The 27168-nt window shown below is 40.4% G+C and overlaps 2 protein-coding genes across 5 annotated transcripts in view; both read left to right on the top strand.

Annotated features, from left to right (window-relative positions):
• The window catches only part of rttn (rotatin), a 38242-nt gene extending 19060 nt beyond the window's left edge, over window positions 1–19182 (top strand). The window contains exons 27-49 of the mRNA XM_059327347.1: window positions 230–396; window positions 1093–1312; window positions 2342–2470; window positions 3137–3247; window positions 3791–3949; window positions 4353–4430; window positions 5681–5879; window positions 5968–6065; window positions 6166–6253; window positions 6554–6755; window positions 7143–7233; window positions 7589–7739; window positions 8998–9135; window positions 9943–10145; window positions 10337–10442; window positions 11848–11945; window positions 12132–12209; window positions 12673–12799; window positions 15651–15844; window positions 16728–17001; window positions 18441–18544; window positions 18833–18902; window positions 19020–19182. Coding sequence (XP_059183330.1) covers window positions 230–396; window positions 1093–1312; window positions 2342–2470; window positions 3137–3247; window positions 3791–3949; window positions 4353–4430; window positions 5681–5879; window positions 5968–6065; window positions 6166–6253; window positions 6554–6755; window positions 7143–7233; window positions 7589–7739; window positions 8998–9135; window positions 9943–10145; window positions 10337–10442; window positions 11848–11945; window positions 12132–12209; window positions 12673–12799; window positions 15651–15844; window positions 16728–17001; window positions 18441–18544; window positions 18833–18902; window positions 19020–19099 — 3165 coding nt within the window. The 3' untranslated portion in view covers window positions 19100–19182. The remainder of the gene's footprint in view (window positions 1–229; window positions 397–1092; window positions 1313–2341; window positions 2471–3136; window positions 3248–3790; window positions 3950–4352; window positions 4431–5680; window positions 5880–5967; window positions 6066–6165; window positions 6254–6553; window positions 6756–7142; window positions 7234–7588; window positions 7740–8997; window positions 9136–9942; window positions 10146–10336; window positions 10443–11847; window positions 11946–12131; window positions 12210–12672; window positions 12800–15650; window positions 15845–16727; window positions 17002–18440; window positions 18545–18832; window positions 18903–19019) is intronic.
• Window positions 19183–19288: 106 nt separating this feature from the next.
• cd226 (CD226 molecule) lies at window positions 19289–26220 on the top strand. 4 transcript variants are annotated; one of them, XM_059326485.1, is made up of 7 exons: window positions 19290–20158; window positions 20846–21169; window positions 21331–21711; window positions 22424–22526; window positions 24189–24243; window positions 24523–24553; window positions 26052–26190. In XM_059326485.1, exons 1-6 carry the CDS (start codon window positions 20095–20097, stop codon window positions 24550–24552), a joined length of 957 nt encoding a protein of 318 aa, XP_059182468.1. In that variant the 5' UTR covers window positions 19290–20094; the 3' UTR covers window position 24553; window positions 26052–26190. The 4 variants fall into 4 exon arrangements, with proteins under 4 accessions (XP_059182467.1, XP_059182468.1, XP_059182469.1 ...); XM_059326486.1 differs by lacking the exon at window positions 26052–26190 and adding an exon at window positions 24698–24815; XM_059326484.1 differs by lacking the exons at window positions 24523–24553; window positions 26052–26190 and adding an exon at window positions 24698–25195 and having other exon boundaries at window positions 19289–20158.
• Window positions 26221–27168: the final 948 nt, after the last annotated feature.

Here is a 27168-nt window from a genome sequence, read left to right as displayed (position 1 = left end):
TCAGCCCCAGTTACATCCTTCCTTCATGGGTCAATTTGTTTGGATTTGGAAAGTCTGGCACATTTATTTTACTGTTAATGCTAATCGCAGTTAATAATCCCTCTAAACAAGGGGGTGGGCTTTTAAAATGTGTATGCAGTTAACCGTACAAGAAGGCATACACAGAATAAACCAGCTCCAACCTTCCAATAACAAAATGTTGCTGTCTGTTCATCCGTCAATCATACAGGAGACCGCATCCCTTCTTAATTTGCTGCTTGGTGTGGAAACCCAGATGCCCACTCAGAGCCCAGGGGAGCCAGAGGAACTGAAGAATCACGTCAGCCAGAGACTGCAGAGAGAACTTACCAGCTTCTTTAACATCCTACTCCTCCGGCTGGCACAAACCACTGATAGGTAGGACGATTCCAACCAGAAATGTGTAACGCTCCACCAGGAAGTCACAAGACAGGCAATAGATATGGTCCGTTACTTTCCGGTCTTTGTGTCTTTTATTGCATTTTAAATATTAGTTGTGAAGTTTAATTTACGTGTTATTTCCTTTATTACACTGTATTGCTAGAATGTAGAGGAATTTGTTTTTACCTGCTCATAAAACACACCACAAGGACCTAAATTGTGCATTAACTACAGGTATAGCTCAGGGCCACAGTGGCACAGTTGACCTTCCAATAACATCTGCTAGCGATACGCTGCAATATTTTCTACATTTCTTAATGAGAAAATGGAAAAGTAATAATAATTACTCTGTTCTGTAAGGGAAATGTGAATACACTCTCATGTGATGCTATTCAGCCTTCCTGTGGGGTTAGAAAAATTGATTAATACCGTCAGGAGGGAAAGAGATAGTGAAGTGTTCCTCCACTGTAGGGAAAGTGCTTATTTCAGTTCATTGGTGATGGCAATCTGATTGGCTTAGTCATTTAGAACATGACAATAAATGCCACAGGCTTATTAAAAAGAATTGGAATGCTAATTGTTAACGTTATCTTGTTATTTTTTCTCTCTGTTTTGCCTCTTGTCTACCCTTTTGTCTGTCTGGTTTGCTGATGTCTTGCTCTTTCTCACTCCTGTCCTTTCCTGTCTGTCCAGGCTATGTCTGGCATTAGCAGGCCCCTTCAAGAGCCAGCTGGCAGTCCGTTTGCTTCAGAGCCTGCGGGTGTCTGACGCCCCGCGTTTCTATGGCCTTCCCAGCCTGGAGAGGACACTGCAGGGCATGGTCAGCCTGACTGCCCAGCCTGGCTGGAGCTCGCACTGCTCTGACCTGGAGCCCATCTTGCTCTGCTCCAAGTATCTCAGTGGGCTATTAGAGGTGTGTGTGTGTGTGTGTGTGAGCGTGTGTTTGTGTGTGCAGCATATGTGTGTGAAGTTCTGTGCCTTCATATGTTCATGTGTTGCATGGGCATATGCAAGCCTCCTTCCCTCTCATCAGAGAAGAGACTGCCTACAGACATGAGTGAAAAGAAAAGCACAGTACTTTCTGAGGAATTAATTAAAATGAAGTAAAATGTGGTTACGGGACATGAATTGCAATAGGTAAAAATCTCATTGATTAGATATGCCACACTGTGAAGAAGCTGATGAGATTAATCAACCTTGCCTTTTCCATCTGTTCAGTGGTGCAACAGTCCATAAAACAATAGTATAACACGGTGTAGACCAGCTTGCACAGCAGTCTTCAGTGCAGAGTTGTCCAAACTTTTATTTTTGATTGAGAATGAAGACCCCAATGGAAAAGACCATCCTGTTTACACAAGACATATCCGTGATCTTTGGGTTTGTTTTAATAGGCCGCTTTCACAGACATGAATTAGGATTGCATGAGGATTGAAGGTTAATTTCCTTTTCATTCAAGATCTCTGGTGGCTACTTCCATCTCACTGATAACATTTAGATACCATAGCTAACCTTTTCACCCCGGTCTTTTCAACCCTCTGACCCACCTCTCACCTGATACTCCTGGCACTGTAGGGCCCTAAAGCTCAGCAGGCCTTGGGCTCCTCTCTCCTCATCTGCTCTTCAGTGCAGTCCCACATCCTGATGCCACATCAAAGCAAAAATAATTAGTCTCAGCTGTATTTAGCTTTCCTTTGGATGCAGTGAGTTGCATACATAACAAGCGTACAGTAATCACAGGCTCGCACTTTTTGTTCGGCCGTTGTACCCGAAACAAGGAGAAATATGTGATAACACCACTTACTGTACTAAATCCAAATAACGTGCAGTTCTGTCACCTGTGTCTTTGGAGAGTGAGAATAGATGGGGAACAAATGAAATGCACAATTTTACTGCGGTGCCCTTTAATCCATTATCCCCAATCTGACATGTGTCCTTCACACAGGTGATCTCCTCATTTTACGTAGAGTGGGGAGGCAACTCCATGTCATTCATGGGGAAAGGTGTGACCAAGAATGCTGTCATCTGCTTGCTTCACCTCTCCCATGAGATGATGGTCGAGAACAAGGACAAGGCAAGTGTCCACAGTGCTTATATGGCCGGGATGTCATAATATCCTGTTGGAAAGGAGGCTAAGTAACACTTCAAAGTTGGACTGAAGTTTAGCAAGGGTAAAACAGGCATGGCCAATCTTAAAGGGTTCCCTTGAGATCTCAAGATATCGGAATGAAAATTGATATTATGGGTAACCATGAGTCTCATGCCATCAGACATACTGAATTGCATAAATTGGATGTGACTGGAAAGCTGAGACTCTTGTGGATTCAAATATGGTAGTTGTATTCATGTGTGATGATGCTAGTCCCCATAGTAGCATTTTATTGTGGTGAGACCATTTTTAAACTTGACCTCACTGTATAAAATGACTGGGACATCTAGAATAATCACAGCTTGATGAAACTTTACAACTGAAAACTACAGACCCAGTACATTCAGAGGATATATGGGTTTCCTAGGTATATTTACTATTTTGAAATCAAGAAAATGTCTATGTTTTTGATACCAAATCATAGCATGAAATCAACAAAGTATATACTGTGGTGTGGATGCTAGTTATAAATAAAACAGTGTATAGATGTAAATACAGCCAGACACCAGACTGCAAAGTATTAAAACATTTTGGAAAATAACACAAACTGTGGTTTTTATGCAATTGTATGCAATTTATTTTTTGCATCAGGACTTCATATCCCAGTGGTCTTTGGGAAATGAGGCAGCTGCAGAGGAGGCTAGTGCCTCTCAGCTGGGTTTGGCCTGGCTTATCCCACTGTGGGTCGACCGCGATCAGGAGGTACGGACACTTGACACAGTCACAATAATTTAAACACTTAATATATATGTTGAATCTATGGCACTCCAGTCTTCAATACTTAGCTCTTCACTATTCTTGAGCTAAACTTCATAAACTCTTTCTGTCATAAAATGAAGTTTCTAGATGCTTGACTTTTGGGACAATTTGAAACCCATAAGAGTTGCGCAAAAACTCGCAGACAAAAAGAAGCAAATGACAGCTAGTCATACCAAATTCTCTGTCTGTCTCCAAAAATAAGTTCTCACACAAGTCAGTCTAAGAGGTTCCCTTGACAAGGTAGAGTCTGTCTTTGCCGTCATCAATTTAAATGCAAGTCTTGTGTCGTGAATAACCAGCACGGCCAATTTCACATGTAATATTGCTATGGTTGGAGGCTCCTTGACATGGCAGCATCCAGCCCGTTTTTGGAGATTTGTTACTTTTAGTCTGTGGATGTATGTATGCTGACACCATATTTCATTTACTATTTCTCTTTCTTTCCTCACACATCCACCAAAATCTATGTCTCCCCTCTCATGTCAGGTGAGGTTTGCCAGTTTGGGTTTAGGTGCAGCTCTGTCCTCGGTGCCCAGCGGGTGCCAGGCTCTGTGTGCCAGCTGTCAGAACATCAGCGGAGGACTGTGGGGCACAGCACTCAACATCCTCCTGGATCAGCAGGAGAGCAGCATGGTCCGCAGAGAGGTATGATGTTAGAACTGCAACTCTGCTCTACTGTCTGTGTAACCCAGAATCATTTTCTCCTTAGTGCTGTACAGGAAATAAATAACTGAGGTGTCCTGGGCTAAAATATAGAACCGCTGTTTTGTGTTTTTTTACTGTATTTACTGAGATGATTTACCAAAGTTAGCCCCCAGTTATTTCAAAATGTTAAAACTACCTACTGCTGATGCTGTGTTCCACGATTCCCATACACCGATAAAAACTAGCGTGAGAAAAGCCAGTTTCCCTTTTATTTCATCTGTGGTCAGAAAATGTGGCTGGACTTTTATGTATTAACAGCCAAATGCAGCCAGATGGCACTGTTGCTGATGCAGTCGAACTTGACCCAGTGTGATCATGTCTGTTTTTTGTTTTGTGTGTCCAGGCTGCATTTATCCTGCAGAACTTGCTGGTGATGCCCATGCCTGCCAACGCAGAAGAGGCCAAGGACTCCCACTGGCAGGTCAGCAGCTCTGCCAACCAGTTAAAAAGCTTTTATAGACCATGAACTGTTTTTTTTCTCTCCCTCTCTTTCAGCTTTCTCTGTTTCTATCCCCTCTCTATTCCTACCTCCCATTCCCCTCTTGTTGAGCCCTGAAGGGTGCAGACCAGAGGTGTTGCTAGAATTGAAGCTCTACTGTGGTGCAGGCCTCCAGCTCTCACATCCAAAATAATTAAGTTTAAATCTCTGTCAAAACACCAGCAGCATCTTAATTACCTCCACCAAGGAGAATATGTTTTTGGTTTGGTTTGCTTATTTGTTTGTTTGTTTGTTTATCAGCAGGATTGCAATAAAAAAAAAAAAATCTGATCTTCATGAAATTTAGTGAAAGGGTGTAGCCAAGGAAGAAATCATTTAATTTTGGATCTGAATCACAGGGCAGATACACAACCATCAAGCAAAAACGCAACCTTCTATTTTTGGTTGTCTTACTAAATATCATTTATTCTCTTATTGATTTCAACAGAATAAGAAAAAACATGTCTCAAGACATACAGTCATTGGGGGAAAAAAATAGACCATTGTTTTCTTCAGTTTCTTGTTCATTTTATACCTGGTACAACTAAAGGTATACTTGTTTATACAAATATAATGATAACAACAAAAATACCTCATACAAGTTTAATTTAAGAGCTGGTATCTAGCCATTTCCCATGGTTTTCTTGATCATAACCAAAATCATCATTAAGAAAACCATGGAAAATGGCTAGATATCAAACTTGTAAATTAAACTCTTATGAGCTATTTTTGTTGTTATTATTGTATTTGTCCAAACAAATGTACCTTTAGTTGTACCAGGCACTAAAATGAACAATAAATTGAAGAAAACAAGGGTGCCCTAATTATTTTTCCCATATATACATGGCTCAAATCAGTGTGTTAAAACCAAAGACAAGATAAAAAAATTGGTAGATGTTGTGATCTCTATGCAGGAGCTTTTAGCCCAATGCCTTGCATGTAATTTCTTATATTACTGCAAGAAGAAAGTCGGCAAAATAAATATTATGTTTTACTATTGAGGGATGAAAACATAGACCTAGTGAAGGTTCAGACAAAGTTAAGCCAAGCTGGATTTTACGTTCATCCCATCTGTATTCCGTCCTTTTCCTCACCCCTGTTGCTTTTGCCCTGTTCTCATCAGTAAACAAACATAACGGTTTGATGTGCACTCATGTCTGCATCTTCCCCACATTAACTCTCTCCTCTTCCAGCACCCATGTGTCCATGATGAGGTGTCTGGTGTGTCTCTGGTGGGTCTTCCAGCACTCCAGGCTCTGCTTTACCACTGTCAGTACTTCCAGCATGTGGCTCTCTCTGCCTCCAAATGCTACCAAGGCAGGTACACTTTTTACCTGCAACCTGGCGATGGCGCTGCCAGTGGGCCTCGTCCTCAAGAGAGCAATTCACTGGGTGGGTTTTATTTTCTTGTTTCATCATTTGCTCTCTCATATTCCCCGTGTAGATCAATGTGTCATCTGTGTATGTGTGCTGTGTCTAGATTCTGAAAATTCGTTGTGGTTTTGGAGATCAGACCCACCAGCACCCGCTATCGACTCTAGCAGGCCCTCCAGCTCCCTCTCCACATCCAGCACTGTGGTCAGCTATGCCCTCAGACATGCACACGCACTAACATGTTGGAAATAAACCGCTGCATTAAGTCAAGTGGATCCTCTCATCCTCATGTTGTGTTTTACAGATACGAGGCTCAGGGCCACACACCCCTAAGGGTCCCTCCCCGTCCAGCATCACAGAAGACACCCCTGCCAGCAGACTGATGGCTCAAGGTGCAAGTACAGAGAGGAACAGAAAGCGTGTCTGTGTGCACACAAGCGTCCACTGTAATAGCAACACATCATGGTTCTTCATACCGTATAAACCTTCACGTTATTTTCCTTTAGAAGCAGTGAACCCCAGTGTGGTCAGTGGTGATAATAAACAAAAACATTCCCCACATGTACAATTTAAAAAGTAGAGCATTGCTCGCTGTATTTAACCTCAGTTTGATGTTTTTGGTCAGAGACAGACACAGTGCGTGCACCACTGGGAGGATGTCTCTATTAGCTGTCTATTGATGTGTCTCACAGGCCAGAGTGACACAGAAGCCAGCGACTCCGTGACCTCCCAAGGCACCCGACAGGGCGAGCCCTCCGCCGCTGAACCCGTTGTCATGGTAACTCCCGACCTCATGACGGCCCACTGTGGCCTGCTGACTAACCTGCTGGCCATCCTGCCAGACTTCACCCTCACTGCCATCCGACACAACCAGCTCCTCCAAGCGCTGGCCAGGTAACAGGCCACATGCTCAGACCACATGAGCTCACTCTCCCCTACACTCTGTTATGTGCTCTTATTTCTTATGTTCAGTCTGCTGCTGAAGTGTTAAGCTAGGCGAAGAAGTGATTGATGGAAAAGTAATTTGTTTTGATAAGTGATAAATTGTTTTAGTTGTCAGTTGCAGAGCGGTTTTGCAGTGTAAATAAACAGAAAAGTCATAAAATCAACACTATGCCCTGGTAACAACTTTTGTCATTTTTAATAATCATTAAAGATGATATAAATAAATATGTATATATATTTTATTCAGTAGAGAATTAATGTTAATTGTAACTCTAATCCCCTCCAGCTAGTTTCTTACAAACACACATTTTTCACCATCTTTTTCTTCCTCCTCAGTCTGGTGGATATTGGGCCCATCGAGAAATGTCTGGCTGAGTTAAAAACACCCAACGTCCTATCAGGAGAGAGAGAAGACATCAAGATCCAGGTGAGGAACACTGTGATAGACACTTCTGAAGAGTTTTTCAACTTTTTTTTAATATTATGACTTACCGCAAAATACGTGGGTTGGTATAGTACAGCGCTTCAGTGCAGCACTGGGTTGTCTGAGGGCGCCTCCAGATTTTAGTGTGGGTGGAATACTCAACAAGCTTATACTCAAAGCATACCATTGTTTTTGCAGCTTGGAAAATTAGCTCTTAAAATGGAATAACTTATTTTTACTATACATCAATTTTCATATTTTCCCTGACCTTAGCAGCTCAATATATTTGTGCAAGCTGTTTGCATGCATGTGTGGTTAATGTGGGAAAATGTTTTTCTGTGCGTGTGTGTGTTTCTAGTTTGTCACCCTACTCCAGTTCCTGTCCAGCTTCTCCAAACTGCTGGGGTCATGTGTCATGGTGAGCCAGGAGCTGATAGGCCAAGCAGACTTTCTGAAACAGCTATTGGCTTTTCTGGTGGCAGTGCTCATGCTGGATACCAAAGGATTAGGTCAGAACCTCATTTAAATTCAAAAGAAGTTGTAATTTTTAGTTCAAAAATGGAGTCCAAAAACTTCTCAATCTGGGGTTCTTCTGCTGTTGCCAGAAGGGTTTACATGATTAGACTGTAGAGTAGCTCAACTTATTTAAAAAGAAAAGTGAAAGTATGTCTTGATTGAAAGAATACATCCACGTATTAAAGGTGAAAATTATAATTACTGGCCACATGAATAATGCCTTGTGCCATTGTACAGTTAGATACCCAATAAACTTGCAATATCAAACATGTACAGTGAAGTTTCCAGAACTAAAGTTAAGACCTTCAGCAGATATTCTGTGTTTAAGGGACTGTTTCAATGGACCACATCTTACAAGTTACACTTAAATCAGCTGTAAGACCTGGAAATACATGTTGCAGTTATGTAAGTTGGCAAGCAAGCATAGAAGTTGAAACTGGTAGCTCTAAGTATTGACTAACAGTATGAATAATAAAATAAAAGTCATCAATAAATGGTTGAAAAGGGAAGCTAGATGTTTTTTTTAATCAAGTCTTATATTTGAGTTTAGTTTTCTTTTATATAAGGGAGTTCAGATGTATAATTGTGTATATGAATGTCTATCTTATTCATTAAACTGTATTTGTATATTTCTTTGAGTAAGTAGGTAAATATATATATACATTTACTTTCTTGTTTTCTAAAGGGGTAAGAGGAAAAACAAAAAAGAAGACTATTGATGTAACACAGGTCATAAACAGAAACAGCTGTATGAAGAATGTACTGAATTATTTTTGTAAACAGAAAAAAATGGAATGTATGACTGTATACAATACTCTCGAAATAAAAAAAGTAAGCTAGAATAATTGGAAGAGCGGCTCAAATAGCTAGCTAAAAGTTCTGACGAAGCAGTTGAAATAGTTAACTAAAATTAATGGATAAATAATTAAAATGGCTCAAATATCAAAGACTAACTCTGTCTATTTGTATGTAATGAATTGTGTTATATATTTGGAGCATCCAAATTGGAATCAATGAAAGGATTGCGAGTTAATCTGACAGGGCTGAGGGGATACTTCGGACCAAAAAAGTTTGGAACTACTGATTTTAATCCCCCTTGTTGATCTGAAAAACAATCAATGTTCTGATCCTTCAAATGCAACTCCTATTCAAAACGTAAATCCAACTCTCCCTGCACTACAGGGTGATCTGTGTGTGGCTTTGTGGCTGTCTCGTGTAATAAAATTTGTGACTCACTCTTTCCCTCTTCAGATGCAGGTACCCGGGACGCGGTTTGTGTGTGCTGGGCAGACGTGTTTATGCTCCTGGCTACTCTGGTGAGGAGGGACAGCTCAGCAGCGTACCCATCTGTCTCTGCTGCGCTGGGGAGACGCTGGCGGACATTTGCAGGTACACAGATTCTCTCCTCTGGTTGTGTGTGTGCGAGTGTGTGTGTTAAAGTGAGTGAGTGAAAGAGACAAAACTAATTATTCTGGTTTAGGCTGCAGAATTAGTTTATAATCATCTATTATGGATCATTTCTCACAATTTATAATAATAGATTGTCTTTTTGGGAAACATTTAGGTGTTTGATTTAATGAAAAGCCCTCTGAGGTTTAAGAATCAAGATCTTGATACATGATGAAGTCAGGCTGTAAAATCATTTTTCTCCTCAAATCACAAAGACTCATCATCAACTTCAGGGTAATTATGCTGCTTGCAGAATCTCACTAAATAACCAGGATTAGCTTTTTAGGTATAATTGTGCGGCTTTAATTCTGGTACCAAATAGGAAATTCTATCATATTAACACATTCATTGCATCATTACTGTGTGTATTAAGTTCCCTGAACAGATGCTGGGATAGGATAATTGCATCCTGTCCTTATACTACCTCTACTCCTCCTACTCATCTTCCTCTGTGATTAATGGCGCAGCAGGGAAATGTGATGAGTCCAGTAAAAGATGAATGCTGAGCCTTTGTGCTTGTATTTATGTCTGTGTGTACTTGTTTATGGCATCTGGGTGTCTGCATACACATTGAAATGATTAGTGTGTTCTCCACCAGTGCATACTGCCTCAGTCATAGACAAATATCTGTCAGGGGATTTACACAATGGATTTGCCATTTTGTCTCGCTGTGATTCAGTATGTTTTGCTGTGTCATTCATTAAAAGATCGACTCACTCTTTTTTTATTTTCCCCGCGTGTCTGCAGGAACATTATCCGCGTGTGTGAACGAGAAGCGTTCAGAGCCTCTTCTCCACACAGCGGCTCTGCAGTTTCTCTGTACAATTTTCACAGAGGAGACGAAGAATCCGGGTGTAGAGGGCACAACCTCAGACTCTAAGCATGCTACTTCTTTGTCTGACATTTTGAACGGTCCCTCAGCCAGCCAGCTGTGTGAACTGTTACTGCAGGTATGTGGAGGTGGTGCTGCCTTGTGGTAGTCTGTCTAGACTTTGGTACACAGCTGGAAGTCGAAATTACTTTTTTATAGATGATAATGTGTCTGCTGATGGAAAGGATTCAGGAGTTATTTATGCTGTCATGAGCCTGTGATTATGTGTTATGAATGATCACTGTGTCCCCCTTTGACTGATAATGCCAGAGTTATGATAAGAGGACCCATCAGGATCCTTTGAGGAAGCAGACAGCCAGAGCTCTGATGACGCTGCTGGCCTGCAGTCCCACAGCTCAAAACCACGCTGCCAAAGGTAATTCCCCAAACCTCAGGCGAGACTAAGGCTGCCTACTGTTTACATACTCTTTGAAAATGTAAAATGGGTCACCAGTTTATTGTCTTGTGGTTGCCCATAAGACATGTGTAGTGGTTTCTTCACAGTAAGCTAAAATTTTAAAGGGATAGTCCGGCTTTTTTGAAGTGGGGTTGTAGATGGTACCATAATCAATCCACAGTCCTCTAGCTTAGAAAAGCAGACAGGAGCTACAAAGCTAAGCGATGTACTGCTGTGAACAGGGACAGCAGTTTAAGAGCATGCTATATTTATAATATTTATTTACCTTGTCATTAGCTCTTTCTGACAGGGAACTAAAACCATTATCTATCCTCTCTTCCCTCTTCAAAGCCACCAGACTTCAATGACAAAAATGGTAATTTTACCACAACACGCGAGTTGCTGGTCTACCACTGTTGTGTGTGATTGTGTGCGTGCGTGCGTGCGTTCGGTTTGTATCCTGCTCAGACAGGATAGTAACACCTTCATGGCTTTGTCTAGAAAAAAGATGTGCAGATAATCAGAGGTGTTAAACAGCTGACAGAAAAAAAGTATTCAGATCCCTTGTTTGATTTGTGAGATTTTTTTTGTTAAAACACAAATTGGTTAAGTTACGGTGTAGTTGTGGTATAGATCAGTGATTACCAAACAGGGTCACATGGTAGTTATGTAGAGTAGATCAACTAGAAAAGCTAAAAAATAATAGATCGAACAACTAAAATAGTTGGCCCATGCAAACACAGATGCCATCATATATCGTATACGCCGATGAAAAGTCAGAAATGTATTACGGTGTGAAAAATCACCCAAGCCTAATGTGCACTACTGTACTGTAGCGCGTGCGTGCGTGCGTGCGTGTGTGTGAGACAGATTTGGTAAATCAGAACTAATCCTTACACACAATATTCACACAATAGCATACAAAAATACAAACAAGCTAACCAATTGAAGCAACAGTCGACCAACATTCCCCATGGTCTGTGAGGTAAAATTACTGTTTTTGTTAAAGGAGTCTGGTGACTTTGAAGAAAGCAAAGATGAATCTAACAGCTTCAGTTCTCTGTCCGAATAAGCTGTCTGACAGCAAGTTGAAGCAGTCAAAATAATCCTAAGTATAAAACTTTTTAGGTAGCTGCAATAAGTTGTGCTGATGCTCCTGTCCCCAGCATTATATTGCCTAGCTGCTGTGCAGGTACTCCTGCCTGTTTCTCCGAGCTGGGAGCGTGCCAACCGTCACCCACTGTTATTACTACGCTGAACTCAACATTCCCTTTTGTACTTGACTGACTTGACTGGCTGCATCTATATGGTTCATATCTTATATATATAATGAAGTTAACAATATGATGCCCCATTCTGAACCCTGACTCTCTGTGTTTTCCAGCTGGTCTGATTGACAGCTGTGTGGAACAAATCAAGCAAACTCACTCTCAGCTCCACCTGGAGTCTGTCCGACCCGGCAAGGCTTCCCACCGCAAAAAGGTGAGCAGATACTGGCTGGAAATTTCCACGCTCAGCATTTTTGTGCTGTCTGAATAACAACATGAATGAGTCTTTTGGTAAATATTATGAATATCTATGATAGTTCTCAGTAGTTGGTCCCGTGAAGATGCGCCGTTTTCAACTTGAATTTTGAAACGTGTATGTTTTGTCTTTCAATATTGTCAGGAAGAAGGCTATTTAAAGGAAGTCAAGCTGACTGTGGAGATCCTGCGGAGTGCTCTTTACCGCAACGATGAATGCAAAGTGAGCCTTTGTGTCTGCCTTTTAATTCCCCACTGCTAATTGGTTTTTAATGGAACCTCCGAGTATCAATGCTGTGCCTGTAAATGAGATTCACCTAAATGTGCATGGCCTTGCTAACATCTCAGCAAGTTTAGCTTCTTAAACCCTGTAATGGCATTACTTATGGAGCATATTAGCTGGTTTTCATTTTCTAAGTGGCCTTTCAGTCACTGGTGGTTACCTTGGACTAAATAGCCAGGGAGGCTCTACTGCAGTGTTTACCCTTCCATTATTCTCCTCCCTGTGTGTTTTCCCTGCTCACTTACCAAGATATTGAGGCATTTTATGTTGATTACTGCCATCTGTGTTTGTGCTGTTGTATAAATCAGAGTTTCTCTCTGTATGTTTGATGTGGGCCTTTACATATGCAAGTGTGTGTGTGTGTGTGTGTGTGTGTATAATCCATTTGTATTTGTGTGTGTAGATGGTGGCCACAGATGCTCGCCTAACACTGGCACTCTATGCTCTCTGGCCTTGGCTCCTATTGGATGACCCAACCATGGAGGCGGTGCTGGAGCTTCTGTGTGTCTATACGGCCAACTGCACCACAGGTCTGTGTGCCTGTTTTGTCCGTCTGCGTGTCTTATGTGTTTGTGTAGGCACTGTGCCTGTCCCGTGCCTGCCCATCGCCTCAGTCTGCAGTTAGCAATCTCACTGAGTCACACACACTTTACACTAAGAAACCCATTGTCCTCTTCTGTGACCAGTGAACAACATTGTGTCTCACTGTATAAGACCAGAGCATGCTTGCCTGCCAGTCACAATGGGCACAGTGTCAGGATCGGGGGATCAGGCTGCATGGCAGTCGCACTGTATGTATGGCAACGGGTTCCAGACCAGCGAGAGATAATGTGAGGAGCACAGAGCGTCTCTGTGTTGCCTGAGATATTGGTATTCCATCATGCAAATGTAAGAGCTGTATATGTGGAAATCAGTTCAGCAAAAGACTTGTAGAAAAGGGCTTTTTAAGTAGAGGAAAGGCAAGATTCACGGGGAGGAAACAGTGGGGAAATTTAACTTTGATAAACGGCTCGTGGTGCCTTTGATCTGTTTGTGTGTGTGATGTAGTTGTGCAATGGAAATCAGTTTCATCAGTGAAGGAAAGGAGAAGTTTCATGTGAGACGCTTATGAACGTTTCTGTGTGTGTGTGTGTGTGTTTGTGTGTGTGTGTGTGTGTGTGTGTGTGTGTGTGTGTGTGTGTGTGTGTGTGTGTGTGTGTGTGTGTGTGTGTGTGTGTGTGTGTGTGTGTGTGTGTGTGTGTGTGTGTGTGTGTGTGTGTTTGTGTTTGATTGGCACCGGTTCCTCAGTGGGTGCGTGTGCTCTGATCTAAACTCACTCGCTTTAGACCCCTCATAAGCTCAAGCTGTGAAGCACCAGAAATCAGTGAAGTCGGGCACAGTATTTCCCTAAAGGTTAACTGAACAGCAGGTTGTGTTCAGGCTGCATGCAGCCAGGCTTAGTATTACACCATCCAGCCTCAGGCTATCATTTCTTCTCCTGAGACTGCTACATTTCTACTGAATGTTTCATCTCCAGTCTACCTCCTTCATCCAAGGCTTTGTTTGCACTGCTAGTTCAAGTCAGATTGTTGTTTTCATCTGTGCCACACATATTTTCACAGATATTTTTGTAGCAGCCCCAAAACTTGCTCCCACAGATAAACAGAAAGTTAAAAAAAAATCGTTTTTTTCTTTACACTTCTATGGAATGATCATAAAAAAATTGACATTTGTAGCAGCAGTGGGAATGCCTTTGACTCACATCAGTGAGGTAGATCCATTATAAAGCAGACCTCCCTCGTCAATTCTGTGATAGACCGGCTTCCTTGACAGGTATTGAGATAACCTCGGGCTAACATCTGCATACGCCTGTTGCTGTATGTTACCATTCCAGGATTAGCATAACCAACAAGCTGTCATGTTCTCCAATAAGCAACATCAATCAGTGTCAGACTATGCCTTGTCAATGCTCTCTGTCTTAAGCCTGTTAATTTCTGTATGTAATCTGCAGATGCAGCAATTAGTCGTGTCAGTTATACTGATGTGAATGTGGTGCCAAAAGAGAGAGATTTGTATTTGCATAACTTACTTGTATGTTATTTGTGTTGACATTTCTGAATGGCCTAATTGTAAATAAATTGTATCCATAGCCTCAGGCTATATTAATTCCCTCCCTCAGAGTCTGAGGAGTGTGTTTTTTATCATCAGTCAGAGCGCTTTCATGTTGAACAAATATTAAAGTTAGAAGATTAAAAACTTTCAGAGATAAAGCTATCTGAATCTTCATCTGAGATCTTCCAAACTCATTGTGAACACTATTTTAAGATGACAGAGTGTGTGTCGGCTACAACCCGTCCCTCTCAGAAGCTACGTCTATATTTCTCCCAATAAGGTGCATTGAATTCTGTCTTTGTGCATGAATTCTACTCTTTTTTTAAAAAGATTTTTGTGAATTTTGTTGACGGGTTTTACAGCAAACAAGCACATGGCTGTGCATGCAGCCATGCAGAGATGTAGACAGCCGTGCAGCCCGACGGGTCAGTCTTTATTTTTGCGGCTACTGGTGCTGCCTGCTGGACAGCTAGCTAGCTTTAAGATAAACAGTAGGAAACAACCAGATCCAGGAAGAAGAAGAGAGGATTTTGAGGAGTGTTGCACTGTAGTTGTATCAGAATTTTGGTGGTAAAAGTGGTGGTACACAAAATTAACAAAGAGCCACCAGAGGAATTATAAGAATCTATACTGTTTTGATTTAAAATTGTGAGCTGTAGAGAAAGCCACTGTTGGTTGTTGGTAGCCTAATCTGTATCTGCAAAAATAGCGGGTTTTAACAGAATAAATAGGCGTGCAAAAACAACAAAACTTGAATTTCAATGTTATGGATGAAGCTTCAAAGCTGCAAACTCCTCTGTACAGCCCTTGGTTGGAAGTCTTATTTTCTTAAACCACAACCCATGACACTGGGTATGACTTTTTTCTGTCACCGGAAGAGGATAGAATACTTGTTTTTGATGTCGGCACCACCACATCCAGCTACAGTACTCTTAATTGGCTGCCTCGGGGACAGGGATCACGCTTGTGGACTTTATGCTTTGACTACTCCATTTACCATTAAAGACACAGGGTTAATGTTGGAAAATTGTGGCTTAGCATCTGTCTGCTTTGTAATTACTGTGTAATGTGCTCCTGCCTACACACATTTTACACTGTCTGGCATGCATACACATGCCAGACAGTGTTGCCATGTGAGAGATGAAGATGGTTAAATGACTGTACACGCAATATTCAAAACCTTTGTGACCTTTCTTATCTCAAATTCTGATCCCATAAAACATCTGGTTAATCATAAAAGTACTGTGGTGGTAACTGCGGTTGTTTTGTTCTTTTTTTTCCTCCTTTCAGCATGCAGTAGTGTTTGTGGCGGTGGACCCGGTGTTGCATCGGGATCTAAAGGCACGCCTGGTAATTCTCTGATGCACTGTGTCATGAAGCTGGCCTCAGGGGTTGCCACAGATAACAGCCCTGTCCAGAAGCTAGCCTTCTGTCTCTTGGCTAACCTCGCCATGTCTCGTGACTGCAGAGGCATCCTGCAAAAGGTAAAAGGAAAACCTAAAGGGTACATAAGTGAAAGTGAAAGAAACTTAGACTGATTGTTGGTTTTTGAGAGTCCGCATCAGTTTTTTTCATAAGTGGGGGATTAAAAGGTTTTCTCAAGTTCATTAAAACTGGATGTGGCTTTAAGTGTACTATTATAAAAAAACATAGCCTGTTAACATTTGACAGTTTTATTTTGTTCTCTGACATGTGCCTGATGTACAAATTGACCCATGATCTTGCACCACCACCACTTAAGCAATGTGTGTCATTCTGTAGAGACAATGTTAGGGTATCTAGGGCTACGATGAGAGGTGACTGTTACACTACATTTAAAAAGACCACTTTTGGCCAATCAGCATTTTCATATCAAGCAACTAGAAAATGGAACTCAATCCCACTCCATATCAGAGACTCTTTGAGTTTTAAAAGTTTTAAAAAGTCTTTGAAGACATGGCTGAAAGACAATCAAGCTTGTGATCATTGATCTTTGTTTTTCACTTAGTTTTTTTTTTTTTTTTTCTCTTTTACTTGTAATGTTAATCCTGTTGTCTTTTCATCTTGTCTGTGTTTTTACTGTGCTTGAACATCCTGCCCAGGGACTACAGGTGAAAATTAGCTATTTAGCTAACCCTGGTATAGAAGCTATTCTATGCATGGTCCCTGTCAAACAAAACCAATAAAAAAAAAATAAAAAAAATGCAGTGTTATAGAATAAAAAATATATATATTGTACTTAAAAAATAATCAGCTCTTTTCTCACACTTAGCTGTCCAAAACATTACACTTACACATGCTGGCGAGGGAAATATTGTCTAAACTGGGGAGAAGGTCTTAATGATCTGTTCACACGGTGCTGAAACTTTCTTTTTCTTTCTTTCTCAGAATAACTTCCTGCAAGCCTTCCTCTCAGTGCCGATGCCCAAGGCAGGTGGCGGTAAGGCCACATCCGTAGGTGGTGGTAGCGTGAGACTACCAGGCCTGTGGCTGAGGCTGCTGGTCAGCCTCTCATCTGCGGAGGACGGCCAACAGAGTATCCTTAGGGTGACCGGAGCCTTGGAACTGCTCGCAGACCTGGCACCGCACCGGCGCCACGCACTGCTCACCCTGCACAACCTCTGCTTCTGCCCTGCCAACAAGCCACATGTCATTGCCAACGGTACGAAAGGACGGCAGGGGTTAAATTTAGTGATCTCACGGAGAGAAGTGAAAGTAAAAAAGCAGATTTGTTTTTTGGTTAAGCCCGTGTCAACATTCTGTGAAGCTGAATCTCGCCACAGCTTCTTTTTTTCATTTTGCTTTTGCGAAAAACAACAGTGGGAGCACCTGTATTTCTTATGATGTACAAAATTGATCATCTGATTGTTGAAGCTGCTCTGCGATCGCTCAGATTGAAGGCAGAAAAGAAACTCAGCATTTGATAATAAATAGTTCAACATTTTGGGAAACACAGTCATTTGAAAGTAGAAAGAATGCAGCAGGTGTACGAAGATCAATGATTCTAAGACGTGAAGATTAAGAAAGGAGAGGAAGTGAGAGACTGTCAGAGAGGTTTTGCCCCCCTCCTCCCATGCAATGCGAGCTGTAGGTGGGAGTTGTAGGACCAGGTGGGTGTAAACTGTCAAGTGACATGATTTTTTTGTTTCCTGTGGAAAGATCACATATCCTGTGTATGCTGTGCGTACACTATATTCTCAATCAAACAACCATCTTACAAGAAATGAGTGATAGGACCATGTTCCTATCGTCAGGTTTCCACAAAAATGCAAACTAATGTGGCTGGGAGTTATGAGGAAATGACCCAGATAATAAAAGTGTGGTTAAACCGCACACTATGTTTTACACGTCAATAGTTTCTATATGCTAATTTTGTATGTTTTTATCAGATGGATGTTCATTTACTAGGACAGTTTTGACTTGTACTTTACTTGAGTATTTCCATTTTATGTAACTTTATACTTCTACTCCATTTTAAGACGAATATTGTACTTTTTACTCCACTACATTTAGCTGACAGCTTTAGTGACTTTTCAGGTCAAGATTTAACATGAAAATCATGATAGATTTAAAGTGATTAGACTTTTTTTTTTAACTGAACATCATAACAGTATATTAAGTAGTTAAAATTAAAATGCTACTTACATAAATGCATTAATAATACTAATCCAATAATAATAATTTCTTTAATTTCAATAGGGTCCTCGCACCGTTAGTGCTCGGTCCCTAATAATACACGGTTGCCCATAAAGTTTGAATAAAATATTTTTTTACCTCTTTCCTTAAAATTATTGTGACAATTTGATTTAATATTGACAGATAAAGTGTAAACTTTTTTTAATCTCTTCAAAAATATCACTATGAAAATGAAACCAAAATGAACAGGACGTGTCCGTTCTGCTTCACAAGTACTTTTACTTTTGATATTTTAAGTACCTTTTAATGCTGATACTTTTGTACTTTTACTTCAGTAAGTTTTGAATGCAGGACTTTTACTTGTAGTGGAGTAATTTCAGTGTGTTGTTAGTACTTTTACCTTAATAAGGGATCTGAGTAGTCAGCTGTTTAACACCTCTGATTATCTGCACATCTTTTTTCCAGACAAAGCCATGAAGGTGTTACTATCCTGTCTGAGCAGTAAAGAGATGGAAATCCGCTCTATGGGAGCATCTGCACTTTGGGCGTTGCTCCATAACAATCAGAGGGTAAACACACACACACACACACACACATAAACACACACCTATCAAAGCACTAAAATTTTATTTTAGTGTACATTTCACTGGCTGATGTGGGAGTTTATTGGCGATATATGTCAAATAAAAATCCTGGAGTGTCTTCACTCTGTCTGCTATAAATAAATCTGCTTCAAAGCTCCATTGTCCTCTCACATAGAGAAGACACGACCAACCTTTTTTATCTCCTGATTATAAACTGAAAAAAAGAACGCTCATCAACTCTTCCTAATGTGTCTTTCTAATTTCCTCTCAAAGGCTAAGACTTCTTTGAAGTGTCCCTCTGTTCGATTGAGGATTGAGGAGGCACGTAAAATCTCTACGAAGGGTATGCATTTATTCACTTTGATGAAGACTTATCAGCACCTGCTTGCCGCTGAAAGTGACTGTTTGGTTTTGCATGTCCCATTGTTTACAATTGTGCTTTTTCTTCTATGAACCACAGATGCAGAGAACAAACAGGATCATGTGACTACCTACCTGTTGAAGTGCCTTGAAAACCTTTCCCAGCTGCTAAATAACTGAGTGTATTTATATTGTTTTTTGCATCATGTTTTATACTTGTCACATAATAATTTTGATATTAAAGTGCTAAGTGGCAGGTTTTAGCTACTGTCTTGTCTCACTGGAACAAATCATACACACTCTACTGGGGTTTTTTTTTTTGTTTAAAGTTTCATTTTTCAGGAAGTACAAATGTGGCTTTAACGACGGCTATTGTGGTTGTGGTGGTGTGGTGTTAAGCTGCTTTTCACAACATACCACCTTGGGTTGGTTGGTGATAACCATCAGAACACTTGACACAAACATTTCCCAGATACTAAAAACCTTTTAGAATCCTGTTTTACCCTGTTTTATGACTATTTCCATCAGTGGAAAATAATTTTATTCTTCCAATAAATGTTGAAATACTGAACTCTGAACCACAAATAACAACCACGTGTTGGCATGTTGGTGGAAAAGTTGGGGGATCGCCAAAGTCCAAATCTGGGAAACATGAAAAATCAAATTTTTATAGCAATTAAAGAAATCGTGAGATATTTCAGTCTGGACCAAACTGGTGAACAGACTGAAACTGTTACGCTTAGGCATCTTTAAAAACCTCACAAACCAAATTTTATTTCAATTCAAGCTTTTCTTCCCTTGTTCATGAATTTATTTTTTATAAAGTGCCCAAAAAAAGTACCCAAAAGTCCTGATTAAAAGATAAAAGAATTGTATGGAAGATTAAGGCATTTATAGTTTGCAGAACTTCAGGTAGCTGAGGGCAACATGGGGACAATTTAGCAACATCAGTGGGGATCCCAACGTGCCACATTATGCCATAAGCCTGCCTCCCATTCCCAGCCCGAGTGATAAAGTGCCCCTCTGTGTGGAATGAGCTAACAGTGGGCTACCATGAAGTGTGCCCCAGTAGCTCAAGTGTTTCTCTGTAGCCAGAGAGCTAGCAGGAAGTGCAGCTCGGGTGCTTCTCCACTCGTCTCATCAATGCAGCTTTCATTCTCCCTCGGTGGGGCAAGATGGAAGCTGTACAAAAGGACCACTGGTACTTCGTGGTACTCATCTTTCTTCCTTTTCTTAAAGGTAAGGAGTTGTTTTATATATTTAAATGTTATAGTAGATTCATGACTGGTAAAATGTCTTTTATTGACTGTTGAAAGTGGTATTTATTCTCCCCTCTCAGTACTCTGAAAAGTGTCTAATTTATTTAAAAAAAAATGTTGTGCATTCACCAGTTTCTAATGTTTCATTCATAATTTAGACCAAGCATGTCTTTTTTCCATTGTTTTTTACTGAAATTGACTGGTATGATGGTAGGAAAGCTTGTTATTGTGAGTTTTGTGAGACATTGTTATTCTAAACCTGCCAGAGCTCTCCCAGGGGCATCGCTGGACTTGAAATCAGTTGTCATTCAGCTCGGACAAAAGGCTTTGAAAACTTGGAAGCTTGATCACCAACTATTGTTAGTTGTGTTTCTGTGTACTGGCGCAAATTAACCTAATTACCATTAACCGAGGGATGGCCTCAAAGCCGTGAATGGCTGTGTTAATCTTCAGGCATGGGAGATTTAGTGAGGATACATGGCCTTTTTTTTGTCATGTTACATTGGTGTAAATATGATTTATAAATAGAAAATAGAATCAGTCTGTTATAATCCTACAAAGAATTGCTAATTCTTGTATATAGCTTAAGTTTAGCACCTTCAGCACGAGTCATGATTTCTATATTTTGTCAAGATTTTAAATAAAAAGAAAAACGCACTCTGTCTAGTTGCTGTCCAGCAGATGGAGGCCGTCACAGTGCGTCTGGAGGAAGGGATGGTTCTCAACTGTTTGTGTCCCTGGGACGGCAACCTCAGCATGGTGTCCTGGACCAAAGTGCCAGACAAGGATCCCGTAGCTGTTTTCCATCCAGAGTATGGAGTGGCGTTTTCTCACCACTACCGGGAGAGGATAGAATTCCTGAGGACCACGCCTTTGGACGGAAGCATTTCCATGAGGAACGTCACTCACCAGGATATTGGGGTTTACCACTGCTCAGTTCAGACGTTCCCTCAAGGCCCCTGGACGAGGAACATTCATGTGGAAGATTTAGGTAAATGACACAGCAGAAAATACACAGAGTGGAAATGTTGAGCTGTCTTAAATCACTGCGCCTCTATTGGAAATTAGATTTTATAGATTCTTTCATTTCCATCACACTTCTTTCTTTGACGAGCTACTTCCTGTGTGTCCTCTGCCTTCTTGTGTTCACAGACGAGCCCCCAGAAGAAGACAACAGCACACAGCCCCCCACCCCAGAGGTGATCAAGACGGACACAGAGCTGGTGGCAGAGCCTAACAACAACCTGACCATCAGCTGCAACCACGAGCACAATGGTACTGTTTACCAAGTCATTTTGGAGAAGATGCCTCATGGCCAGCCCTGGGGCATCATCGGAGTGTGTAAGAAGGTGGAAGGGGGCCTGGTGGGCGAGGACTACAGCGACAGGGGCAGGGTCAGCTGCGCAGACACCCTGGATGTTGGTCTGCACCTGACAGGTGTGGAGGAGGAGGATGGCGGTTTCTATCGCTGTACATTCAGCACAGACGCAGGGGTGCGGACCACCACTGTGCTGCTCACAGTGCCCCCTCCAGGTACTGAGACGCACATCATGCAGCACTTAACATACACACATGGATGATAAATTGTTTGTCACACTTAAAATGATTTATGGATGCAAATATGTCTCACGGAGTACAGTGATGGATGAAACATAATGAATACAATAAAACAATGCATATGATGTTAATCTCAAGCAATTCAGCAAACTCAAATAGACTCACACCTTCTGAAACCACAACATCCTGTGACATATCTCTCAATACTGTCACAAGGGAGGTGTGTGTGTGTGTGTGTGTGTGTGTGTGTGTGTGTGTGTGTGTGTGTGTGTGTGTGTGTGTGTGTGTGTGTCTGTGTCTGTGTCTGTGTCTGTGTCTCTGTCTCTGTCTCTGTCTCTGTCTCTGTGTGTGTGTCTGTGTCTGTGTCTCTGTGTGTGTGTCTGTGTCTGTGTCTCTGTGTCTGTGTCTCTGTGTGTGTGTGTGTGTGTGTGTGTGTGTTACATTTATGTCTGAAACCACAAAATCCTGTGACATATCTCTCAATACTGTCATGAGGTGTGTGTGTGTGTGTCTGTGTGTCTGTGTGTGTGTGTTACATTTATGCTTTACCCCTACATTCTATGCAAACAATGAGTCAGAATATATGTGTCATTTACCACAAATACAGAAGAAACCACACCATTTTATTTTCTCTTGAAAAACAAACCATTGGATTCAGGCTGTTAAAAATATTTTCTCTATCTTTCAGCTGGATTCAGCCTGTCTGTGTACATGATGTATATTTACATCGGAGCTGCAGCTGCTGGGCTTATTCTACTCATTGCCATCATCATACTGGCAGTGAAGCAAAGGTATGAACCTCCTGTGTGGTTTCAATTATCTTTATATATAAAACATATGGGTCTATTCATTGGCTTTAAATGCTTGGATCTTTGTAGTTTGAAACAAAGGGCTGAGTGAGATAATGTCTGTAGATTCATGGCAATCCATCCAGTAGTGGTCGAGACATTTTAGTTCAAAACAAACACAACTACAGCATCACGGTGGGAATAGAGAAAAACTTATGGGATTGACAAAGTTTTAAGGATTTATCGTCTCACACTCATGAATGCCTTAATAAAACTGTGTGCCAATCTATCAAGTAGATGTTTAGATACTTCAGCAGATAAGTGAAATTCAGAGGGAAAGTAAAAGGACACCAAAGTCATTAGGATATCTGTTTGACATCAAATAGCAATCCATCACATAGTTGTGGGGACATTTCATTAACAAAAGTTTATTGTGGTGCTCGAGCAGTGCTTCTTCTCACAAGGAAACAATGTCTGCTGCATTTACCACCTCAACACAAGTGCAAATTATTTTAAGAGGTTTAATTATTGAGTAATTCACAAGAAAAAGATTAGAATAAGTCTGAACGAGGGAAGTCCGGCAGAAATGTTTTTTTTTCATTGAAAATACAGTTTATCTGACTCATCCTCTGGAGACCATGAATGGGTTAGGGTTTAGGATCAGGGGTTTAGAGTAAGGATTACTAACCGTAACCCCAAAACATTTTATGGAAGTCCATCCAATAGTTGCTGAGTCTAGACCAAAGTGGTGCACTGAACTAAAGACCAAAACAGCCTTCCTTATAGCAGCTAGCTACTAGCATAGCTAAAAATGGAATTTTATTATTTGAGTAGAACAGCAGTCAGAGAACGCATTCACATCCTTGGACGGTCCCACTTCCAGAGTTAGGAAGACATTCTTCCAGCTTGTTTTCATGAGCTTTAGGTCGTGGAAACAACATAGACACGACAAAGAATATGTTTTGTATATATATATATATTTATGTATGTATTTTATAGCTTAGAACATTTAACCCTCCTGTTATGTTCGTTTCTCAGGAACAGCAATAATGTTCATGGGTCAATTTGACCCTTGGGTATGTTTAATTATCCAAAAAAAAAAGTTTGATGAGGATAATTCACTCGTTTTTAATTTAAAAGAAATGCGTGTTAAAACTTTTTTTTAAGAACATTGTAAAGACCTACATAAAATACAATGGTTTTACGTTCCATTATTTATTTATTTTTTACATTTTTAAACTTTGAAATGGTTCAATTTGACCCGCAACATAACAGTAGGGTTAAACATAATGTTGATAGTGGTTTCCAGTATTTGTGTGAGTAAAACGTGCAAAGCTAACTTTTTTTTGGGTGAGTTGTTTTTCCAGTTTGAGGGGGACATTCACATGAATTTTCCCAGTCAGGAACTAATTTTCTGATTATTGAGACATCACATGAATGCTGCACAAATGCCCTATCTCACAGTGTTCACAAAAGTGCAAAATAACTTGTGTATCAACCCCGGCATTTAGATCCCCTCCATTTCCTAACAATCAGGCCAGTATTATTTCCATTTTCTTGCCAGAAATAACTTGCAGATAAAAACTAGCAATGAAAGAGTGAGGTTGCAACTGAAATACATTTCTGTTTTGTTATTTGTTTACATTTGTCCATTAATCACCACAGAAAGAAGAGCCGGAGAGAGGAGTACAATGTGAAACTGCACCCATCTCAGAGACAGGTGAGCCTCACATTAGTCATCATCTCTACTCTTGTCTTTGCACTTGACACTTTTAGAGTTCTGCCTTACCTTCTCTTCAGACATGCACTTCATTATAAAACTGTTCCGATTTTCCGCTAATCTTGTTTGATACTGAACATCCTGTCATCATGTAACCTGATACACTGTGTTTATTGCTGCTAACTTAACAATAACTTTTGGCTTATGGATAATGTATAAGACCAGCTTGTCAAGATATAAAATATACAAAGTAAATTTATATTCTTACTTCCTTTATAGTCCATTCAGTTTTCGGATGTAATGTTATAAGGTATTTTTCTATCTTTATAAAAAGCACATTTCCATTTATTTAGTTCAACATTTTTTTACTTTTTGCCAAGCTCAGTCATTATCATCTGTCACATGTCCTTGTCTAACACTTCATATACTAACATAATGTACCTCGAATTCACAGCCAAACCTCTATGAGAACATCTCTGTGTGTCCCAGGAAGGCAAAGAAGTCCAGGCAGATAAAAAATTGCCCGGTCTATGCCAACCTTCAGACTGCACGCTCACACAAAACCAAACGTCAGCCTTATAATATATGAGCAAACATAAATATGACAAACTGCATAATGTGAATGAGGAGTATTTTTTTTTTCACAAACAAAGCAGTAAGTAATCTGACCCCTCCACTTTTTGAACACTTTATGGTGTTGATGATTTAATTCGAAATGGATTAAATTGTATTTTTTTCCCAACAATCTAAACCCTTTAACCTATAATAACAAATTAAAAACAGGCTTTTAGAAATTTTCGCCAATTGAATAAAAATCAAAAACTGAAATCCTTCATATACAGAGCTGTGGCACTCTTACTTGATTGTAGTCCCCCTGTGGCAAATTAAATTGATTGGCCATTGTTTAGAAAGGCACCTGTGTGTGTAAGGTCCCTCAATTCACATTGCATGTCTCCAACACCATGCAAAGAGTGAAGAGGCCTGAATACTTTCTGAAGACAGCCAGATTCTAATTATTTATTTGACTTGTTTTAATAAGATGCAGGGATAACAGTGACATTGATTAATATTCATCCTGTGGCTTGAAATGAGTTAACAAGCTGGTGGCTCATGTAAGTCTCACAGAGCTGACGGGTTTGTTTGTGTCCAACCTCGCTCCCACTAATTAAATGTAGTATGTACTTCATAATTACTGTTGAGGAAATATTTGTTTTGGGCAAAACAATATTTGACAGTAACCGTCATGCCCAAAGAGCAGACAAAAGCCTGTATAATCATTCTTTTCACTTCCCTAACCCCCGAGTAAAACGATTGACAAAAGCCTGTGTAATTGCTCTCCTTTTACTTTCATCCCTCCTGGTTTCCATTCAAAGCTTGACAATGGTGTCTAATCATCTAACGGAAAAGAAAAGCAGTCACTCAGCACTGTACCATCACTTGAGACTGTTGCTTTCCCCAAAGGGCTCTCCGTCTAGGATGGCTGCATTCTACTTACAGCGTGCTCTTATTATGAAAGCTAAACTCTAATTAGATAATCCTGTGCTTTAGTTTATGGCTCCTTATACTCTGTCTATCTACTGTTTATTGATGAATGTGTTCTGGGTTTTTTTTCACTCTGTGTTGAAAAGTGTAATTAAAAAAACAAAGCAATTTTTATGAGAAGCTGTCAAGTTTTCCAAGTTATATTTATTATTTTGTATGGTTTCTAAGCTTGCCTAGATGCTTCTGTAAATCAGTATTTAAGGTTTATGGTAGTGCTATTATGCTGTGTGTTGTTTATGTGTAATGTGATTCATTTATCTCCATAGAAATGGAGGCTGTGGCAGAGGCAGTAATGGATATGCAGGCTATCCTGCTAGGAAACAAGACAAATGTGGACAAGCTAGAAATGTGGAACATAAAGGGACAATATAGTTTGGAAGTTTTTGCCTTCCTTCTCTCATCTCACTGTTCCCGGCAAAACAGTAGAAGCGGCAACTGTGCATTTGACTATGATACTTGTGGTGCAGTGCGTGTGGACAGCAATACTGAAACTGATATGTGTGACTGTAAATGACTCCCATGTGGTATAAATAAAAGAAAGTCATAGTCACTACCTTGTTGGTTTTCTGTTAAGTGGGAGTGTGAAAGAAAGAAACTAGACAGAAAGGATCAAAGCAGCATGACTGAAAACTATTTATAGGAAAGCAAATGATTTTCTTTGAAATTGACGAAGACCCTGCATCTTTGTGTTCTAGGAAATAGTTTTTGGGGATTTTTAAAAAAAATGTGCTTATTTACTTTCCCGCTGAGAGTTAAATCAAAAGATTGATACCACAAAGGTATTTCTGAGGTAAATATAAAGCTATGGCTAGCAGTCAGTTAGCTTAACTTAGCTTGGCTAAATGCAAAATGGCTTAAAATTAACACATCATCGAACATCTTGTTTGTTTAATATGCACACAGTAGAAAAACGACAATTTGTGGTTTTTCAGAGGGTTTTGTGGCAGACTGGCTAGGAGCATCATCAAGAGTTTGACATGCCAACAGCGGAGAGTACAGGAAACCTTTTTTTTGCTAGGATGGCAAAGACATTACCTACCCTACTCTGCCTCTGATTGGCTTACCCTAACCATAAACAATCTTACTCTTGCCTAAACCAAACCAAACTTAACCAAGTTCTTCTAGAGGAGGTGATGGCTTTACCATCCTAGCAAAAACAAATATGGCCAGGACATTTCTCCTAGACAGAAGTTCCTGTACCTGGCCCAGAAATAGTTTTCCATGAAGCCTTTACACTCCATGGATGAAAGGAGGAACAAAAATATTTTTGTTGCGTTATAACCACTCACACTGAGACCAATATGGATGTTTGATTACGCCTTCCAACAAAAAAATTCATGTTGCAGCGTCACATAATCATTGATTGGTGGCTATTACCATCAA

This window comes from Centropristis striata, chromosome 23 (assembly GCF_030273125.1).
Source record: "Centropristis striata isolate RG_2023a ecotype Rhode Island chromosome 23, C.striata_1.0, whole genome shotgun sequence".
NCBI classification, from domain to species: Eukaryota; Metazoa; Chordata; class Actinopteri; order Perciformes; family Serranidae; genus Centropristis; species Centropristis striata.
Note: the sequence above shows the minus strand (reverse complement) of the source record. Positions and strands in the feature narration are given on the sequence as shown.